General features: G+C 37.7%; 3 protein-coding genes across 3 annotated transcripts; 2 read left to right on the forward strand and 1 right to left on the reverse strand.

Annotated features, from left to right (window-relative positions):
* The first annotated feature begins 127 nt into the window (after nucleotides 1-127).
* Nucleotides 128-3,189, forward strand: samd13 (sterile alpha motif domain containing 13). Its single transcript, XM_067596841.1, has 5 exons — nucleotides 128-352; nucleotides 743-869; nucleotides 1,845-1,887; nucleotides 1,990-2,101; nucleotides 2,191-3,189. The coding sequence occupies exons 2-5, from the start codon at nucleotides 842-844 to the stop codon at nucleotides 2,332-2,334; spliced, it is 327 nt and encodes a 108-aa protein (XP_067452942.1). The 5' UTR covers nucleotides 128-352; nucleotides 743-841; the 3' UTR covers nucleotides 2,335-3,189.
* On the reverse strand, nucleotides 3,185-8,733 carry uox (urate oxidase). Its single transcript, XM_067596839.1, has 8 exons — nucleotides 8,590-8,733; nucleotides 7,576-7,788; nucleotides 6,252-6,368; nucleotides 5,189-5,267; nucleotides 4,625-4,811; nucleotides 4,337-4,460; nucleotides 3,965-4,048; nucleotides 3,185-3,879 (listed from the first exon to the last, which is right to left on the reverse strand). The coding sequence occupies exons 1-8, from the start codon at nucleotides 8,608-8,610 to the stop codon at nucleotides 3,805-3,807; spliced, it is 900 nt and encodes a 299-aa protein (XP_067452940.1). The 5' UTR covers nucleotides 8,611-8,733; the 3' UTR covers nucleotides 3,185-3,804.
* Nucleotides 8,734-10,069: 1,336 nt separating this feature from the next.
* On the forward strand, nucleotides 10,070-14,648 carry dnase2b (deoxyribonuclease II beta). Its single transcript, XM_067596842.1, has 6 exons — nucleotides 10,070-10,238; nucleotides 10,396-10,570; nucleotides 11,033-11,111; nucleotides 11,668-11,829; nucleotides 12,735-12,932; nucleotides 13,614-14,648. Exons 1-6 carry the CDS (start codon nucleotides 10,129-10,131, stop codon nucleotides 13,946-13,948), a joined length of 1,059 nt encoding a protein of 352 aa, XP_067452943.1. The 5' UTR covers nucleotides 10,070-10,128; the 3' UTR covers nucleotides 13,949-14,648.
* The last annotated feature ends 1,409 nt before the right edge of the window (nucleotides 14,649-16,057 follow it).

Consider the following 16,057-nt stretch of genomic DNA (forward strand, 5'->3'; position numbering starts at 1 on the left):
TGTTTGTATTTAATGTGATAAAATATTCCTGTATGTGTAGACCATGGTGTAGACATGTTAGTCATGTACTGAAGCAGATAGTTAAAAATAGAAGAACTACAAACACTGGCGTTTGAACAGCCAAGAACTTCATTTCCCATGAATCTCTGCTGTCATGTGGGCGAAGAAGCTAAACCGATGAAGAGAAGCTAGTTGGCTTTACTTGTCTAAATCTTGATTTTATCAAGTGAATTTCTCCCATTAGTCCCTTGTAAAATATCTCAGCGATTAGAAAAGTTTTTTACTATCTAAAGTACATATATAGCTAGTTTAGACGAACTGTTGTTGTGAAGCAGGAATCATCTAAAATAAGGTAACTGTTAAATTTTGTATTAGCAAACCCAGCTAACTGTCCCTGTTAGCTAAATACGAAATACGACGAGATAACGATTAAATAATAGCCATCTTAATGTAGCGTAACGATATTTCTAATTTTATCTGCAGTGAATTTCGCTGGTGAACTTTGTCTGTGTACGTGGCAATTAAGGCATTTTCGTGTTTTATGTATCGTTATTCTGCTATTTTTAATTCAGCTAACAGCGTGAGTTTTTGGCTGGTCGTCATTTTCACACACTGCAGCGCTTCCCGTTGTCAGTTACTGAGACATCAACAGCTTTGTTTTGCTGTTTTTCTGTAGTGTTTCCGTTTGTTTTACGGGTAATGCTTTTTTTTTCACTGTTTTAACAGTCGTGTTATATTACAGTTATTCCGGTAGAAACATCCGGTGGATGCCAGACTGAAAGAGAAACAATGATGGTGTTTGAACTGCCAACCCACTGAGCTCTCCGAGAGAAAACATCTGATGAAAATTAACTGCAGCGTTACAGATTGTAAGTCACAATTTGCCACTGATGGTTAAATGAGTGCTTAAACGTCAACCGCAAGCTTCCTTACTCACAAGCAGTCAAACTGTGGTTTCTGTTTCACAGGAACTACATGCTCACTGCCCTTAAACCGAGTAAAGTTGGCTGACAGTTTTTTGTTTGCTTCTTTACCTGCTTTGACCCTTTTGTATCTACATCAGGAACTTGTGTTATGAATTTGTGGCCGAACAATGTTTAAACCCGCATATCCTCTAAGATCTAAATTAATGTAAATAATTGTAATTAAAAAGATCCAGACGTTTTAAAGATGACAATTATGTAAGCCTGAATGCCAGGTTAATGTGTTGCTCAAATCATCAAAAACTTATATTGGTTATTAAAAATTGTATGTTGAATATTGATGTTAGTCAAACTGCCAGAAAAAGGAATAGCACATTCAGTTTATTTCATGTTCACAAAAAACATGTGGAAAAATGTTTTGTATGAATATTCATTGTTTTGTCAATAAAATGTCAGAAAATAAAAATGATCAGAAAATAAAGTGGCATATGCTTGTCACCGTTTCCCAGAGCCCAAGATGAAGTCTCCAAATGTCTTGTTTTGTCTGACCAATAGTCCAAAACTCAAAGATAGTCAATTTGCACTGATATGAAAGAAAAGTAGTAGTTTGACAAAATAATCTTAAGTCAAGGTCCACTCACTAGCTTTTACTGGAGCAGTCTTAATCAACAAATGGAGTTTGCTCAGTTGTCCTATTAACAGCTCCAGAAAAGGCTTGTAAGAAACCTTGAAGTAAGAACATCATGTCAAAGAATATAAAATATATGTCATGTTGTAAGAACTGTGGAAATTGTTTTTGAAGCTATTCAACAGAGTTTTTTTGGGGAATATTTCAAACACTGGCTTCAAATTACTACATGTATTGTCTGTTTTGATGTTGGTTATTGTTGTAATAATTTATCTTCCTTGTTTTGTTTACAGCTGGCATGGAAGACAAAGCAAATGGCTCTGTTGACACCAAAAGGTATTATCTCAAATTAGTATAAGACATTGTTTAGTGAAAAACAGCTTTTGCAATTTAGTGTGCATGCACATTATGATGAGTCCATTCAATGTGACCCCACAGCCCAGTGGAGAACGGTCAGCTGCCGGACCCTGCCAACTGGGGGGTCGCCGACGTCGTCAATTACTTCAAAGCAACAGGGTTTGAGGAGCAAGCCACGGCTTTCCAGGATCAGGTCGGAGTGCTCTTCCTGCTCAAAATTCCTGTCACGTGATGACAACAAACTAGGATGTCTATCAAAAAAATTCTCTCTCCGCCTGACAGGAAATCGATGGGAAGTCCCTGCTCCTGATGACGCGCAACGATGTCCTGACGGGGCTGTCGATAAAGCTGGGCCCTGCACTGAAGATCTATGAGTATCATGTGAAGCCGCTGCAAACTCAACACCTGAAGAGCAACGCCTCGTAGCACCGCAGACCGTCTCAACACCCACCTCAGTGACAATCATCGTGTCAGGCGACTCCAGGTTAGCTGCCGATTCACAAAGACTCCTCTGGCCACAGTGGCACCTTAACAGGATCTATTTGAATGCTGTATGTTTTATAAGTTTATAAGCGTGGACCCCAGAAAATGGGTTGCACACGGGGTCCACTCAGCTGTTTACCCTTTCAGCCATTCTTATTTCTGCGGCTTGAGATGTGTATTTTATTTTTTTGTGTGTGTTTTATTTAAAACAAGAAAATTTAAGGATGAAATCCTGCAGGTATGATTTTTGTGTGTGTGTGTGTGCGTGTGTGTATGTACATGTACATGTTTGTGCGTGTGTGTGTGTGTGTGTGCAAAGTGAATTAACCTATGTTGGTTTTAAAAAAAAAAAGTATTTGTATATAAGATTATATATATAGTTGAAAACTGTGTTTGACCTGTCGTACCTGAACACTTTGATACATGCAGAAAGTTTTTCTGATGCATCCTATTTTACCCTAAAATCTGTTTTTATGCTCTAAACTGTGCAGCTGAGTCCTTGAGTCGTCCTTAGCATGTAACAATGAAGCATTTTGTTTTCCCATACACAAGGAGCCGTCTGAAAGCCTTTCTGTTCCTGCACACCTACATTATCCAGGCTCGAGGCTCTTGATATGGAAATATTTATGTGTATATATATTCTTATTATGTTCCTACATGTGGTGCTTTCAGCATTGTCACAAAGACAACTGTATTGAAGTGTGTATGACCAATGTATATGTGCAACATAACACTGGAGTTTGAATATCTGAATCAAAGATTTGCAATAAATGGTGCTCTTTTCTCACCAAAGAACAATATTAGTGTATGAATTTATTGATGGTGGGGAATTTTATTTAGTTGAATTTTCAAATTACATGCTCAGAAGATTAAAGGTGCAGTGTGTAGAATTTTGTGGCATCTACCTGAGCAGACTTGGCAGAAATGGAGTATAATATTCATAAGTATGTTGTAATTAGTGTTTTTGTTACTTTATAATGAGCCCTTTATATCTACATAGGGAGGGGGTCCTCTTTCATGGAGCCCACCATGTTTCTACAGTAGCCCAAAACGGACAAACCAAACACTGGCTCTAGAGAGGGCCTTTTGCGTTTTTCGCGAGTTTTGCGGCCATCATAGGTTCTCCTACACACTTGGAATGGGAGGGGTGGGGGAGGGCGGGTTATTCAGTTTGTTGCAGTTTGTAACCTCTATGCTAGATGCCACTTAATCCTACACACTAGTCCTTTAAATCACGTTTGGGAAAGTTTAAGTTAGTTTTACAAATTTCTGACAAAAATATTTAAAAGCTATTCCTGTATTCAGAACTTGATTAGATCCAAATGATATCAGATTTGCTTCTCTATTAAATAGCTTATTCAGGTTGATATTTAGATCACATTAGCAGCTTTTCCTGGATTTGTGTAGATTCCTTCACAGCCTGGCTCGCTGTTTCCTGCGCACCGTCCCTGTGATGTTTCCTGAGGGGTTATCAAGGGGAAGAAGAACCTGTGAGGGGGAAAAAAATACACGTCAGTAACCAAATAATTTCACAGTTAAACACCTTGAAAGATTGGTTGTAATAACAACTTACCTCATCTCTGTTATGGATGCCCATTTTTGTCATGTCTATGGTGAAGTAATGCTGGTTGGGCATGACAATCTCAATTTCATCCACCTGAAAGACAAGTGTACTCAACACCATGAGTTTTCTGGATGAGCCCGTTGTACATGTGGCCAAGAATTTAGCCTCTTAGAGTTTTATTGAAGGTCTTTGTTTTTGTGTAAATGTGTGTTCACAAGTAGGAATGTAGAGAAAAATGTAGATGGCAAGACTGATTCTACACACATTTATGCCTTTATTATTTTTTGAAGAGTAAAGTGGAGTTTTTATGTATAGCATATGTGTCACAATGATAGATTTCAACTCTGCTAAACAGCATCTCTGCAAATGATGTGGGCCTACCTCAGGAATTCTATCCAGGACCAGAACTTGTGTCTCATAAAGGGTCTTCTGCACAGAGGGTGAGTACTCTCCACGATCGTAGGGGCCAGCAAACTTCTCAATAATTGTCTCCTTAACACATTTCCTGTAAGTACAGTGATGCGGTGATCATTAGATGTAGAAAGCAGGTTATTTCAGTTTCAGTCTTCTATTTTGTGTCCAGAACCCTTTATTTTTTTGGACACCTATAACGAAGATGTCCAGTGAATGCAGTGTTTTCCTTTAACAAATCATTAACTGATAAATTACCATGCAGCATCAAAGTTGACATCCTGAACCTTGTTGTAGCGCCACCTAGAATAGACAGAGGTGCAGAAACACCTGTCCGAGGTGTCTTGCAGCGTAGTGAAGCGATCTCGGTGGAAACCCGAAAAACCAGACTGAGTAGTTTTCAACACCTTCATGTTCTTCACCCCGCTGTGAAGCACTGGGATTCCTGTGAGGGGTACAGAGTCAAATAATCAGAAACATCACAATATATTTTGACAGATTGCACAGTAGCACAGAGAAGACACACACATGACACCAGACCCCCTAAGATATAGCCTAAAGGAGCCCCAGAAGCTCCTTCATTGACAGAAGCAGGATGAAAGCAGACCTCAGCCTTGATCAGGTATGTACCCTGCTCATTTTTTAAAACAACACCTGCTTCAAGTACAAACATTGTGTCTTTAGAAGGAAGATGAGATGTTGAGTTTTGATCTCCTTTCTTCTCGGTCATAGGAGATTTATGGCAATACATTTTCAAATACAGTACATTCAATCTAAATACTGCCTGTATGTGTTTAAGTGTGTGTGTGAGATTGTATTTACCGCCAAGATTCTGTTCAGCATCACAGAAGCGATAGGCTTCTGGGCTGTAGATAAATGCATGAGCATGTTCTACCCCGTTCTGAGAGAGAGAGAAAAAAGTATGCATCTTAGTCTATTATACACTCACATTCATCAATGACAAACTGGGTAAAGTGATATAAAGTTGAATGGATATTTCACATATTTGAACAAGTTAAAGAAATACAGTAGTTAAACATTTTGGGAAATACATTTATTCGCTTTCTTGATGACAAGACTGATGCCACTCTCATGCTATGCATGGTCTGTCGATATGAAGGCTGGGAACAGTTACCAGGCAACCAATGGAGACTACAGGAAGTAACTAGTCAGAAATAGTCCACCACATAACCCTCACGTGAAACAATGAGTTGCTGTTTTTACACTTTGGGGGTTTTTTGTGTTTGTTTGCTTGTTTTAGGTTTAGGTGTTTCCCTCTGTTTCCAGTCTGTATGTTAAGCCGTGCTGTGTTAAGAGTGGCATCGATCTTCTCATGTAACTCTCCACAAGAAGGCAAATAGATATATATAAATATATATAAAATATATATAAACACATATATATAAATAAACATATTTCCCCAATATGACAAACTATTCCTTTAAAGAGTAGCTTAACACCAGGCTGAAAAGCAGAACCAAAATCACAGATGTGTGTGCTTTTTTTGCACTATTAACCACACCCATCAGTGATCCTGGATTACACCAGTACATCACTACAACAAGGTGAAAGGTTAAACCACTGGAGGCCTGAAAAAACTAGACTTTCAGCAGTTGTTAAGTTACTCTTTAAGATGTTCTTTAATTATGGAGCTGCTTTATTAGTTTGAATCAATGACAGATTACTGATAATGAAATAAGATCAGATCTGATGTTTTGAGATGTCATAGCAGGAAAAGCACATGTGCAACTGATGACACTAATGTCCTGGACGTTCACCCCTTGTTAACGTCATTAGTTTAACCTGCGCTTTTCCTGTTATGACAAGTAAAAATGTCTCCCATCAAAAATGCCAACTGACTGATCAATAAACTCTGTATTTTTACCTTCTCCAACTTTCTCCATGGAGCCTCCTCCATGTAAACCTTGGCCCGCAGCACATGCTTGAAAGAGGTCAGGAAATGATGACAGATATCCAGGGAAAACTGCTCAATGGTCTTCACCTGGACACAAACAATGATAAAAATCTTTTAGTAAAACTCTCAAAAAAGTTTCAGTTATGATTGAGTAACAGTTGTCATAATAAGACAAGCGTGGTATAATAATAGTGCTGAGTAAAGTCCTAACTGGACAGATCAGTGTGTTTTGAGCTATGGATAGTCAGGAGGTTAGTTGTGACTGTAATGTGGGTTAAATCAATAACCTTTATACAGTCAAGTTACCCTTTACTTAAATTGTATTATTTTTTCAAGTGTGAAGTATAATATATCTGTACTTCCTTTATTCCAAATTTAATTTAACTGAAGCCACCTCAAAATAGATAAAGATTTGGAATCCTAATGATTGCTAATGATCCTTAGAGTTTTATCCCACTGCTCCTACTACAGAGAACTTTCCTCTTGTAGATAAGCCAATTAGCCGATCTTAGGTCCTGAGAAACAAAAGTCACTCCTTGATGATATTTTAATTAATTTATCAGGTTTTACAAGAAGGACAATCCTGGGCTTAACATTTACAAGTGACCTGCCTGTCAACAAACATATTAATTACGTCCCCAGCGTCGCTTCATTTCACTTTCATTGCATTGTCCAGTATGGTGGACAATGACACTTAAATGCCAGGTTGTTTTAAACACTGCATCATGGTTTCTGATGACAACCTATACTCCAGTCTTTGCCTCCCTACACCGACTTTGTATCTATAGTATGCTGATTTTAAATTGATTGTCATAATGTGTCCAATACATGGATGGTGCTAATTAACACAACCCATTTTTTTCCATCTTCCTAGAGAGCTTGGGCTTGGTTGGGTAATGTTGCTGAGGGCCTCAGAAACCTTTGAGGTGTTGAATGTGATATTGGGCTTTACAAATAAGCTTAACTTGAAGTGGAAATCCACAGTCACAGGTTTAGGCTTTTGATGTCACATCAATGTGACAATATTTTTAGGTCATTAGCATTACATACAGTTTATTATACTGTTGCTTTTTATAAATAGAAAATAGAATAGAAAATTATGCTGCACAGTCTTTAAAACTCTGTGGGTAGTTACCTTAGTTACCTCTCTGATCCTAACTGCCTTCCATTACTTTCTATGGCTAGAAATCGTTGTCTTTGTAAAAATGGAAATGTTGTGATGAGGTCACTGAGGTCACAAGCTACATTATATTAACATGTTCTTTATGTCCGTCAATAGAGGCTGGTGACTTACCCCCTTGAGCTTGGCCAGGGCGTGGACGGTGTTCTTGATGGTGTCGGTGGGGATGATGTCTGAGTTGTCTCCGGTTAGATAATCCTTGCGTGAATTGAGTGTGAGCTCCACGTCAGCCTTCAGCTCAATGATGTCATGGTGGGTCCCCTGTCTCCTGATGAAAAGCACCTTCACTATGTTCTTGCCGTAGCCTGTTCGCACAAACTCCACATTCTGCACACACATGAGCAAAGTCAGTGTCATGTCACACATGAACAGGTGAACCATTATGTTACCTGATGTTTTTTATGCCATGTGTGCATATGTTTGTGTCATTTTTAACTGTATATTGACTTTTTTTAACATATACTGTTTAATGTGCTAAATTTTTCTGTTTTTTCCCAATAAAGTTCTATTATTGTGCAGTTTGTAGACTGTGTCACCTGAGTATGAGCTCTGGGATAGTTGTACATCCCTTTTCATTGTTCAGATTTATCTGTTGAAGGCATATCATATTTTGATTGAAATATGATTTTTATATGATAAACTATTAAAGGATGCTGATTTTTGGATCAGTCTGCCAACATCCTCTCATTTAATATGGCACTGTTGCCCCGATTGGTTGTTTGAGCATGATTATTTTCCATAACATTAATTCATCCCTTTAATATATTAATAAAACATGCCTCAAGATAGTAATATGACATTGTGAAATAAAACAAAAATATATTTCAATCACTATGCTTTGAAATTTATATTTTTTATAATTTATATACATTATAATCTGATATCCGCTGTGAGAGGAATAAGAAATATGACAATAAATCTTAATATTTTGACATCAGTTTGTAACATTAGTGTTTGACAGTGGTTTAGAGTTCTAACATGGTTTGGCCCTGTGGTCATTGACCCCAAAATGAGATAAACTTTGTGCTGAATCTTTTAAAGTACCCTTTGATAGTCAAAAAAATAGTCTTTTTCCGTGTTTCAGAAAATGATAATGATAATGTTATGTACAACGTGTTGAATTGTTACCTGATTTGAAGCCATTGCCATAGTGTCTTCCTTTCCTTTTCCCTGCTGTGTGTCCTCCTCAGTCCCTGTCCTGTCTCCAGCAAAAGGTTTTCTCCGCCAATTGATGAGGCTTTTGTAGAGAGGGCGTGCCTCGCTTTGCACTCAGGCTATTGGAAGTTATATTAGATGAGGCTGAACCCGTTTTACCTGTATATTGCTCACACAAATATACACTTTCATCTTGCTTTATTATGTGCACATGTATATTTACAGAGAGACAAACCAAAGTACATTTTCTAATGCAGATCTTTTTGTTGTGTTGTACCTGCCTGGTGTTTTATCACTGAACTCTCTTTTCTCATTGTTCCAGCACTTGTGCAGTCATCCAGGTTATATTTTGACATTGAAAAGCTGAGACAAGCTGCACTTCCATGAACACTCTGAACTGTATAAAAGTGTGCATGTCTAAATTCTCCAAAATTGTAATATCCTGGTCTTGAAGAAAGACTCAAAAGAGGTTGAAATCTAGTTTTAAGATTAATTGTTTTTGTTTATATTAGGTTCATTTGTTGTAAAGTTGTGCCTATCAAATTGCATATACAAAACTGAGGATAAGGTAGTATTATTCCATCGGAGTAATGTAAGGCTACATTATAATTATTTGCATTATCAATATGTGATTTTCTTCAATTCTTATCAACAATTGAATATTAAGTGTATAAAATGTCAAAAAATAATAGAAAAATAACCATCATTTTTCCCTGAAGCCCAAGTTAACATATTCAATTTACTTGTTTTGTTTGACCAAGATGTTGAGTTTACCATCATGAGAAACTGGGAAAACTAGCAAATATTCACATTTGAGAAGCTAGTACCAGTGAGTTTTGGGGAATTCTGCATTAAAAAATTATCAACATAGTTGGCCCCACAAGATGTTAATCCAGCCATGCACCTAATAAGCCACCAAGCCTGCAGATATAAATATTATATACTAAGTTTTAATGAATGGATTATTGGTTCAGATGGCCTGCAGGTCTTTTCTAGCAGGTAAAGGCTTGAAAAATGATGAACTAACTGGATTAACTCTCATTTAATCCATCAACCTCAATCAGTATCACTGACAGTTAAAAATAGAATACAAAATTGAAAGTATTTCGTTTCACACCTGTTTGTTTTTTGTAACAGATTTTTTCCGGTTCAGCGCCCCCATTGCTAATAAAAGATGACTGTGGTTGTAATGTGAAACTGAGGAACAGTGCTGAAAAGACAAAACCTGGGTTAGTAAAGGTACAGTATATACTAAAAACTCGAGGTATTTACACACTACGGGAGCCTGTGAAAGCAACCAAAACTTTAATTTAATATCGCCCCTATAAACTCTCATGTTCCCTTCAGGATTCCCCTGTCATGTGACTTCGTCTTATGACTTCCTGTTTTGCATCCACAGGCAGCTGTGCTGTATTCACTTTCATAGTTACTCAATCATGAAGCATGCAAAAAGATTTCAAATTCCCTTTTCTTTCACTACAGTGTTCAGTTCAGCTGCAGGAGTCGTTCACGATGGACGCGTACATCAGTTTATGTGTACAGATTGTTGTCATGTTTTTGTGTGGTACAGTGTTTAGTACTGACATTTCCTGTAAAAATGAAGCTGGTGAGCCTGTTGATTGGTGAGTTGATATGACAGATGACATTTTAATGACATACTGAGTTTTATTCATGGTGTTTGAAATGTTTCCTGTGTTTTGTCTTTTCCGAAGATGTCCTCTTCCTTAAATACCAAAGGAAAAGTATATTATTCTCTCTCTCTCTCTCTCTCTGCTGCAGGTTTATCATCTACAAGCTGCCCAGGTATAAGATTGGCAAGGTCGGTAGTGGAGTGGACTACATGTACCTGGACTCCTCAGTAGGGAGCTGGCAGATGAGTAAATTCATGGTTAACGACAGTGAAGGAGCCATAGCGAACACACTGAACCAGCTTTACATGGGAGAGGCCTACAAGGTGAGATTATGTCCTTGTTCCTCAAGTGGGTTTCATACACTGATTCTGGTGCAAGGAGTGAAAGAGACCCCATGAGGCTTTTATCGCACTTCAACTCTGGTGCCAATGTCATGCGTAGACACTCTTTTGTTTCCTATAGGGAACTATTGTAGCAGCTGAACTGAAGTTAGCGATAAATGAGCTTCCACAGCCAGAAAATAACACAGTCCTTCCTCATGCCATTTACTTTATAGGGCATGTAATTGCAGATTTTTTTCTGTGTGAGAAGATAAATCTCTGTGTAGGGTCAGGGAAGTTATAGGAGCAAAGACATCCTGAGAAGAAAGAAGGAAATTAGTTAAATGTCTTTAGGAATGAATAATGATTGTATGTCCAAAATGACTGAAATGTTACAAAGTAATTTGCATCCCAAGAAGTGTACTTCTCCATATACTATGTGTATAAAACAAGTATTTCCCTCAGTCTAACAGCTCAGTCTACGCACTCTACAATGATGCCCCACCGATCCTGGATTACCTCCGAGGATATGGACACACTAAAGGTACAGACGAAAAACTCATCTTTGCTTTTTTCAAGATTTACTTTTTTCAGTATGATGAATATTGATCATGGCTGCATGAAAAGGTTGATAACACTTTAAACTTCACGTATTACAACATGTACTTTACCACATAATATACAGTACAGTCAGTATCTGAAAACCTGGAGATCTGGTCCTCCAAATGTCATACTTCTCATAAACAGAGGGCACCTGATGGTATTACTGTAAAAGTAGTGCCTCTTCTTGCATTATGGTGCATTCAGGGAACTATGAACTATGCGTATGACATTAAATGACAATGTATTTCCAGGTTCATGTTTAAGCTTTGTAATGCTATGATGTTGCAAAAAAGAACCAATCAATATGGTTTAGGGGGGTCAATATGGTGTCAGGGGGAGGTAACGGGCAAAGAGCATCTGTCTGATAAGTGCTATTGACTCTGGATCACCAACTGCCCTGATGTGTCTTTGATGAAAGTGTTTGCAAGCATGCGTGCCGGTTTGCATGTGTGTACACATTTATTTTACTTTTATAATTGATTGTGCGCATCCTGCAGGGGTACTGCTCTTTGACCGCTCTCAAGGTTTCTGGCTATCGCACAGCATTCCCCATTTCCCCTCATTCCCTGAGAAAGGCTACCGTTACCCCTCCTCTGGTAAAGTCAATGGCCAGACTGCTCTGTGTGTGACCTACCAGTATGATCAGTTCCTCCACATAGGTGAGTGAACGTTCGTGAAACAGCAAACAGCAAACCTACAGCTTACAAAATTTTCTATTTGCTGAAAACAAAAAAACATTTACACACTGATATTATGTGAGGACATCAGTGCCTTGTGTACACATATACAAGATTCCAAATGTACACAAACCTCCATCATATTTGTTCAATGATGTTTTGAGATGTCACTCTTATATAATCAGCTCTGGAAAAATGGAAAATAGTTTAAATATTGCAAAGCAGTGTTAATCACAGTTACACTGTCTGCAGTGCTGTTGAAGAATATTTTATATTTTATGTCAGCCTTCAAAACTTTATATTAGTCAAACCTTAATCATTTTAGCAAGATTTGACTAATATAAAGTTTTGAAGGTTCATGGCATTGGTTTTGAAAAAAGACTGCTTAAAGTCATTATTTTGTGACAATATTCAATATCTTCGAGTTTTACCAGCTAATGAAATATTTCAATGACTAGCTGTTCTTTAAAGGAATACTTACACATTTTAGGAGTACATTTTTCTTACTGTCAAACACACGGCAAAATAGACGAGAAATTGATTAAATAGATGTCCTTAATGAAACAGAGGGTTCTCTTAACTTGGCCCATCACAACTTTGCATTTATAAAGGAAAATCTTGGATACAAAATACTATTAATGTAGCTGTGTTCTTACAGAGGAACATAACTATAGCATTGAATAAAAATACTCAGCTATATATATAGACAATATTAGCCTGATATATATCAGCAAAACAGTATTGGTCCAATCCTACCAGATAAAATGTAAATATTGTAGGAATACTGTCAAACTTTATAGCAGCCTGTGGTGCACGGACTTACATTTTCTAACATACAGTTTATCTTATTTCTCTCTTCTTTGTGACGCACATTCCTCCCTCTCCAGCAAAGCAGATGGCATACATTTACCCGCGTTTCTATAACTGCTCAACTCCTGCTGCATTCTTGGCCGACCTGCCACAGTTGGCGCAGTTATGTGAAGGCTCCAAACCTCCGCTGGCCTCAGATAAGGGAGTGGAGCAGCTCTTCTCCGTCCAAGGGGACAAGTTTGTCAGTTTTGTCAAATCTGAACATTTTGTGGATGGTAAAGTATTCCTTGTGTTCTTTTTCTTTTCTTTTTTTAGACATTTATTTTATTATATATTTATTTATTATTTTAGCCATATGTGTGTGTGTGTGTGTGTGTGTAATGCAACTAAAGCACTTTTTTGGCTTTTTGGGAAAATGAAGTTACACAACCATTGTTGGCACTTGAACACTTATTTCTCAGAAAATTTGACCGCAAAACTACAGCTGTGAACTTTTTACACAATTTCAGAACTTTGCAAAACAATTCTTCCTATACCATCTTGTTTTTTTTCCAACTGTCACAGACACTCATTATCAGGTGCAAACACACTATCATCACAGAACAGTGAGGTGCTTGAACACACACCCCACCCCAGGCTTTCAAAAGTCTTCTCCAAACCAATGTGATGAATGTTATATTTGTGCTGTAAAACATCACAGAGAAAGTTCATTTAAAACATTGATCACCAAAATCAGCATACATACAGCACAATTACCGCTGTAAGAACTTATTATTTGAATGTGCATTTTTAAAAACACATTTCAAGACAACCAGTATTTTTATGAAAATATTAGAATATTATTTAAAAGTTCTAATGCATATTAATAGCCCATTTTAGCTTTCCTCACCCCACTGTTTTTATAACATTTTTCATCAAAGTGCAACTGAACTAACCCCTGATTGGCATTCATTCAGATATCTACACGGGCTGGGTGGCTCAGGCCCTGGATACCGACCTGCTGGTAGAGACCTGGCAGACACAAAACCACGAGCTGCCGTCCAACTGCTCCCTGCCCAGACATACCATGAACATCAAGAGGATTCAGCTTCCTGGATCAGTCAAGTTCTTGTCTCACCACGACCACTCCAAGTGGTGTGTGTCGCGGGTTTATGAGGACCAGGTGACCTGCTTGGGGGACCTGAACAGGGAGAAGGCCCAAATGTGGCGTGGCGGGGGGCTGGTGTGCTCTTTCAACCCTTTGATTTACAAGGCCTTCAGACAGGCGGTGGACTTGTACATAAGTTGTTGAACAAAAGACAAAGACAGCATGATTGAGAATGGATCAGTCTTCAATAGGTCAAATCTGTTTTCAAATTTAGGGAACAAAATGTGGAAGGTTTAAGGTTTAAAAGCAGCTGGAATGCAACCATCAGACCACAAGCATCAGATTAGACATCAGTTTTAGAAACTAAAGCTACATTTAGCGTCTTTATTAGCTTGTTGGATCTTAGCTAAGTATATTCTTGTAGCAAACTATGGGATCGATCATGTAAATTTTATTCCACTTCCATTTACACTTCAGCTGGAAATCTGTGTGTGTTCATCTATGTATCTTAACACACAAAATTATATGAATTTTTGTTTTATCAGGTAATTTTCCCTCCTGAAAACAGTAGAATCACTGTAAAGTTTAATACCTTGTTGAGTTTGGCAATATTTAACATATGTAAAATATATTAAGAATATAAGTTTTGAATGAATAGGTTAATGCATAAACTTGTGTTTCTGTGGTCCAGCTGGTATTGATATGCTGACATGGTCCTTTTCCATACAAATCTCTTCACCTCTCTGTGGTTCAGGCCTTTGATAATCTACTGAGAAAAAAAATAATCTATGGTTTTATTTCACTAGTGGTGTGATGTTTTTATATTGTGTGTGATTTTCATTTTTATAGTATAAAGTGACTTAGGCCATATACTGTGGCTAAATGTTTATTTAATAAAGATAAATAAAAAAAAACAAGTGTCTCAGTTGTCATCACCTTACAACTTCATTAATTTGCATTACATTACTTGCTTGTGTTTCTTTGAGTATGACAACCTTTATTTCTTTACTCTTTATGTTTTTTTTAGTCTAAATTAAATACTTTAAATTCTGAATATACTCAGACTTTAAAAGATCAAGGACAGTGGTGGTTTGAAGGTTAGAGAAAAGGGTAAATCTGGGTGGAGAAAGTGTAGACAGTGGTTGTACTGCTGTATAAGGGAGTGTGATTAGAGTCTTTCTACAAAACTAAGCACACCCCGCAGTGAAACATCCCTGAATAAATAATAGTGCATGTACTCTATCAGCATCCACTGAAGTTTTTTACTGTATTTTATGAGGGTGGATACTGTAACTTCATGTACCATTGGCATGTCTGGACAATTATTTTGTCTGGGGGAAGATGCTCTGAGTTTATAACTGAAGTCCTCACTGTTTTGTGTAAACAGTGTCACCCAGTGGTTGGACTGATGGAGGAAGTTCAGTATTTCCTCTGTAGTTGTACTGCTCTCTGCATTTAACCAATTATTGCCTCCTAATTCTCATTTTCCTAAAACAAACCAGATTCTGCCAAAAGGTTAAGATTCTTTCATGTTTCCAATACAAATCATCGTATTTCAAGAAATTTTATGTGTGTGCGTGTGTGTATGTTATGTGTTATGTGTGTATTAATAGTAGTACAGACATTTCTTTTCTCAGCTTTTGACACTCTTGGGCCTGTGAAGCAGCTCTCCCACTGGCTGTGCTGCCACCACATCTCAGTCCTGGAGGTCGTCCTTCACTGTCTGCAAATGTTCACACACCTTATGATTCATTATGGTTTTTCATATGTAAACACACGGATGAATGCACTCAAGGAACTTTTAGTCCCTGAATGTTGTGTCCATCGTTTACCTGACCTATGGAGGCATCAGATTTGGAGTGCTACTATGTGAGCCCACTTAGCAACAACCGCTGTTGTCAGAATCGTTATCAACAGTAATTACACCCTTGCGTCGTGTCTCCTCCAAGATACAATCTTCATATAGACTACATGCCAAAACTGGTTTGACCAGCAGAGACAAAGAGAACAAAAATGTTCTGCATGTCTAACAAAATGAACTTTTAATTTGAGTACTTGTAGTTTTGATTTGTCCTGTTGGTTTTTGTCTGGTCCTTGATGCTTCATTTCGGTGAAGGTATGTTTTGTATTGGTTGTAATGCCCTTGAAGTGCCAGGTGGGAGCAGTAATACAGATTGTGTCAAGAAATTTGTCAAATAACATTTCACTTTCATAATGATTATCCTTGGAGACATTTAAAACTGTTTCTTGATCACTGAAAAAGTATTATTTTAAAGAATATGTCCATAGTTTTAAGTCTTTGTAGATTAGTAG

This window comes from Thunnus thynnus, chromosome 8, assembly GCF_963924715.1.
Source record: "Thunnus thynnus chromosome 8, fThuThy2.1, whole genome shotgun sequence".
Lineage (NCBI taxonomy): Eukaryota > Metazoa > Chordata > Actinopteri > Scombriformes > Scombridae > Thunnus > Thunnus thynnus.